Genomic DNA, 6000 nt, shown 5'->3' with positions numbered 1-6000 from the left:
CTCAATTCCTCTTGGAAGACAGTAATGGCTACAGTTGCTTTACAGTTAGATTTTTTGAGCCGTAATTTCTGTTAAAGTATGGTTTGGCATCACCAATTTGCCGCCTAGGAATTTGTTTGACAGGCATCCTTGTTGAGAGAAAGCTCTATGGAAAGGACTGCTTTCACTATCTCAATTGCTTCTTCACATTGTGAGGAATTCTTTGAGCCATTCTTGATGATATTCGTTGGACTGAAATATGTAAAAATTATTAGAGTAGATTAATTTTTCTGAGACATAGCTTTAATCTTGCTACTTCCTAGTTTAAAATAAAAACAAAACAAAATAATAGCCATTTTATTCTTTTACACCACTCCTGCTCCCATTGGCTTAGAGAACAGATGAAGGAAGGTAACAATTTAGTGAAAGTCTAGTCTCAAATGGCCAAGACTTGTTCATGTGCATTTCCTTTTTCATCCCAGGCCAAAATAACCCTGGTGTGCAGAGTTCACTCTTAGCAACATTGCAGCAATGGTATCTTTTGTTTCATTTTGTTTTGATGCCCCATTTTTTCAGTTCTTTACCTTTTTCTCTCTTTGGTAGCATTTAATATTATCAAACACTTTCTTTCCCATTACAACTTACTCCATGCAAATTGCTGAACTATTTTACATTCCAGAGATTACTAATGTTAACAATTACAAATTTAACTTATTAAGCATGTGGGTAATTGAATAGCAGGACCTTGTTAAGGCCATGTGTATGTAACAGATGATGGTACTTATATTCTAATAGGGGCTCAAGCCTTACACTAAATGAGTCAAAAACAAATGATGGTATTTGATGCACCTGAGAGAGGGTAGAGGCGATACAGGGATTTCTTTTTCTTTTTCTTTTTTAGACAGAGTCTGGTTCTGTTGCCAGGCTGGAGTGCAGTGGCGCAATCTTGGCTCCCTGCAACTTTCGCCTCCTGGGTTCAAGTGATTCTCCTGCTTCAGCCTCTTGAGTAGCTGGGACTACAGGCATGTGCCACTATGCCCAGCTAATTTTTGTATTTTTAATAGAGACAGAGTTTCATCATCTTGGCTAGGATGGTCTCGATTTTTTGACTTTGTGATCTGCCCGCCTTGGCCTCCCAAAGTGCTGGGATTACAGGAAGGAGCCACCATGTCCAGTCAATGATACAGGGATTTATTCAGGTAAAAAAAAAAATACATTTTCCCTCCTTCTTCTTCTCATAGTAGCATTTATGATTTAGAAATGTAATTCTAATTGATGAGGTCATTGAATGTACTGGTTTTTTTTTTATACCTGAAAAGTTATAAATACTTGCTGCTGTGCTTTACAATCAGCATGAACTTTGCATGGAGTGAGTCTTCATGGAATTAAGAAGAGAATTTGAGGATAATGAATGCTACCAAAGGGAGAAAAGGGCAAATATGTAGAAAATATCTGAAAATTAAATTACTGAATTGACGCTGTGCCTTATAATCAACAAAATGTTGAAAGCAAGGAAAACTTTCCTAAGAGGCATAAAGATTCCTTCACCTCCCAGGTATTAACCACTCTGCTTCCTACTGCTTCAAAATTCAAGACTAACTGGAGTCATGTAGGTAATATTGTTTCTACACAAAGTTTAATTAAATCCAGTAGTACTCATTGATTCTTCAGTCACATGCTTCTAGTATATAACCTTAGAACCTCATTGATGATAATGTTTGGAACCATTATTAACCTGACTTTTACAAGGGGTTACATGTCTTGTAGATTGAATATTAACAATTAGGTAGTGTAAACATTAAACTATAAAGTAGTTAAGTCTCTGAAAGCAAAATAAAGTTCTGATTTTTTGTTGAGATCACTACAACAAAAACCTCATATATAATTGGAAAACCTCATGATATAAATAATTAAAAGCCCAGATTGGGGTAAATATATTAAAGACCAAGCTTTTCGTTGACATTTATAATATCACCTCTCCAAATCTAGCAGAGAAATTGAAACACAGGACACAGACAGCTCTTGGGAGAGTCTTCATATTTTTAATGGTAACTAAAAGCATATTCTAGCTATCTAATTAGACCTTTCTGGGGTCTAATTCAAATTCCTGAAGCAAAAATTTATTCAGTTATCCAGTTGTAAAAAACAAAATTAGAGCTTTTTTTTGTTTGTTTGATCATTTGCTGGAAATATTTCTGTCTTTGGGCATTAAGGATAATTTTAGTTTTCTTTTTAAAAATTATTTTTTTATTTTCTACAATGACTATAATTCATTAGCTCTATAGAGAAGATCTTTGCTTCTCTCTTCAAGGAAATGGTCATTTGCAACAGCTGACAGACTCCTATAGCCAGTTACATAGAGATTCCTTAAAATAGGCAAGATGATGGCAGAGTACGAAGTGAGTATTAAGGGAGGCTATGTTCTACAGGAGTTGGGGTGGAGAGGCAGCAAAAGCTTCACATGGTAGACAAAACTCAAACTAGATCTTATAGAATAGACAGGTTTTGTAGAGGTAGGGTGGAGAAGGCCACTGAAGAAGTAGGAGAAGCATGAAGAAAGTAAGAAATTGTGCTGGTACTTTGGAACAATTGACAGAATCTAACGAGAGCAGAAACAGGAATTTATAACTGGATTGTTACCTTCCTTCTCTCATTTATGCTGGTCCTACTTTTAACTTAGCCAGTGAGTACAGTTATAGTAACCTGGTGAAAATAAGACAAAGACAAGATAAAGTGGAGGGCTATAAATAATTTATTAATAAATGGCAAATCCATTTTTCTGCATCCTAGAAGAAAGAAAAACTGATGTTCAGGAGTGCTCTGCTGTAAGTACAGATAACAGTCAATGAGATAGATATTCTTACCTTTCATTTTACAGATCAGGACAAAGAGTATCAGGAAGTTTTAGACTCAAAGACCTGGTAAGGTCTTATTATCCCTGTGTTTTAGGTGAAGTCCAGAAATGTTAAATGATTTATGAAAAGTACCACAGCTTTCTCATGGTTGAGACAGGACTTGAGCAAAGGTCTCTGGATTCCTAGTCCTTTGCTCCTTTCCTTTCACATCCACTGCCTCAGACAATTGCAGGCACACAGGCTCCACTCTCCCTTTCTCAAGAGGAAGACACTGCTGAGGGCTGTGTTTGCATTTTACAGATTCCATCTCACTAATTAAAAATGCTGAGGTGGTCAACTTTTATCAATTCTGTGTTTCCCAGTAATGTTTAACCTTAAGTTAAAAAAAAAACTAGGAGATAAAACACCATGTTATCTGGCCAGTCCATTCCACCCCCAGTGATTATTAATTTCAGAACACATCTGAGTTCCTTCTCCGTGGCATATGCTTTAGGAGAAGAACAGACAGTTCTTAGCCAGGGTCAGATTTCAAATTCTCGTCTCTTGGTGCCAATACCACCACCAGATTCTTCTTTGAAGTCAACTTTTGAGCTCTTCGCTAAGTACACCTTGGTGTCTGAAGATTCGCGCAAGTGCCTCTGGTTATCATTTTCTTCAGGGAATCACAGTCTCTCCTCTCGGCAAAGCAACCACTGTACGGAACTTTGCTTTTGGAAACATCTTCCTGAGACCTGATTGGAAGAAAATCTCTGGTGCCATACTTTCCAGTATGGAGGTGAAGAACTTTGCAATTTGGGATTATGTCGTATTTGCAGCCCTCTTTTTCATTTCCTCTGGAATTGGGGTGTTCTTTGCCATCAAGGAGAGAAAAAAGGCAACTTCCCGGGAGTTCCTGATCGGTGGAAGGCAAATGAATTTTGGCCCTGTCGCCCTGTCTCTGACAGCCAGCTTCATGTCAGCTGTCACCATCCTGGGAACCCCTTCTGAAGTCTACCGCTTTGGGGCATCCTTCATAGTCATGTTCATTGCTTACCTATTTGTCATCATCTTAACATCAGAGCTCTTTCTCCCTGTGTTCTACAGATCTGGTATCACCAGCACTTATGAGGTAAGATAATTTCTCCATTCTTCTCTATTTCAGCAGAGTTGCTATGTTTTCCTTGACTTGAACTATTTTTGTTGTTCTTTTTTTTTTTCTTCTCATTCTCTTGATGATAGCACCTGGTAATTGAAGAGCACTCTCTGATTTGCAGGACAATAATACACTATGAGAAAGACATTACAATGTTATTGTAAAAAACCCTAAGGTTTGGAGACAGACATGCCTATTTTCCCATCTGTAAAAGGAAAATAATGATGACAATCCCACAGGGCTATTTTAGTGATTAAATGAGAACTTCTATGTCAGCACTTAATATATGGCTTCATTTGTAGGGTTGCAACAGAGGACGGATATTATTTTTTTTATTATTATGAGCATCATCATTCTGAAAAGCAAACAGAATATCTATCATGAGTATGGCAATTTTCCAGCTAAGAAAACTGAGATACAGATAAATGACTTAGTTAATATTTTTGAATAGTAGACAGATCTGAGAAACTAATTTTTTCTCTATCTCTACTTAGTAGCCTTTCCCTCAGAGAATAGAGGGCATTTTAATACAAATTATAATAAGACTCTAATTTTTAATGAGAAAGTGGTCATATTTGTGAAAAATACAAAAAGTATTTTAATAGGAAGGAACTGACAAATAATACAAATATGGGAATTATTTAATAAGAGGGAAATGAGGCAGTGGTGTTTTGACTTTACAATGATTCTCAGTGAAGACACCATGTTCAAAATTGTATTTGCATGCTCAGTATAGAAGTGTAATAAAAATAAGTTTCTCCTAATAAGATGTTTACTTTCATCATCCAATATCATTCCTACTAAGTCACTGCAGAAGACTCATAAAAGATCCAATTTTTTAAAAAATCTGTAAGCTAAATGAGTATAAAATATTATTCTACCCTTCAAAAGCCACTCGTGGAAATGAATACTTTTTAGGAAGTCTTGAAAAGTGTTATGATTCCACAGTTTTATGGAATGTAATTTTTATGACTATTTACTCAGTAAATATTCATTACACATCTACTCTTAAGATACTTAAAGAGGTAGTCTTTTTTTTTTCATTATTTATTTATTTACAAGATGGAGGTTTTTGCTATGTTGCCCAGGCTTTTCTCAAACTGCTGGGCTCAAATGATTCTTTTAAATTAGCCTCCCAAGTACCTGGGACTATAGGAGCGTGCCACAATGCCCAGCTTGTTTAGGCATTCTCATAGCCCTAGGCATAAAGCATAGCACCAAGTTCCTGCTGTCATGGAGCTTGCTTCATAGCAGAGAAGGGCAGTCAATACATTATACACTGTGTAAGAAAAATCATAATACAAACGTATATGGTAGTGCTGAACACTTCTCTAAGTCCCTTATGTGTGTTAGTCATTTGGCCTTAAAACAATCTTTTTTAGATAGATACTATCATCTCATTTTAACAGACCAGAAAACTGAGGTATATAGCATTAAGGAACTTGCTAAGTGACATACAGCTAGCAAGTAAAAGTTTGTCAAACCAGGAGGTCTAACTTTAGACATCATATACTAAATAAGTATTCTGTCCCATCCTACAAAAAAAATGGAGATAAAGTAAAGTAAAAAGGATAAGATAGAGAGAAGGAATGCTGGTATGAGTGGGGAATGTCCATATTCATAGAGGGTGATCATATGAAACTTCAAATATAATAGGACATCTAAATGGAGACTGGAAGAAAGCGAATAATTGCACCAGATAAGGGAAGTACATCTCAGGCTGAAGAAGTCACAGATGCAAAGGCCCTAGGAAAGAGCGTGACTGGCAAGTTGAAGGACAGCAAAGAAATCAGTGTGCTTGGAGGAGAGAGCAAAAGGGACAATGGTAAAAGATGAGATCAAAGAGATGGGTGTGCCTAGTTACATACAGCAGGGGTCTCAGCGCTAGTGCCACACAAGGGGGGCACTTGGGATATTTGTGGAATATTTGTTTGTAAAAATGATTAGGGGCCACTACCAACATTTAGGGAGTTGAGAGCAGAGACACCAGATATCTTGAAGTGTGTAAAGGCACATATACAATGAGTAATTTCA

The 6000-nt window shown here is 36.7% G+C and overlaps 1 protein-coding gene across 1 annotated transcript in view; it reads left to right on the top strand.

The window, feature by feature from the left end:
• The first annotated feature begins 3260 nt into the window (after positions 1 to 3260).
• SLC5A12 (solute carrier family 5 member 12) overlaps positions 3261 to 6000 on the top strand; it is a 57427-nt gene continuing 54687 nt past the window's right edge. Inside the window, exon 1 of the mRNA XM_002755123.5 lies at positions 3261 to 3942. Within this exon, the coding sequence (XP_002755169.1) occupies positions 3604 to 3942 (339 nt within the window). The 5' untranslated portion in view covers positions 3261 to 3603. The remainder of the gene's footprint in view (positions 3943 to 6000) is intronic.

Source organism: Callithrix jacchus, chromosome 10 (genome assembly GCF_049354715.1).
Source record: "Callithrix jacchus isolate 240 chromosome 10, calJac240_pri, whole genome shotgun sequence".
Classification (NCBI taxonomy): Eukaryota; Metazoa; Chordata; class Mammalia; order Primates; family Cebidae; genus Callithrix; species Callithrix jacchus.
Note: the sequence above shows the minus strand (reverse complement) of the source record. Positions and strands in the feature narration are given on the sequence as shown.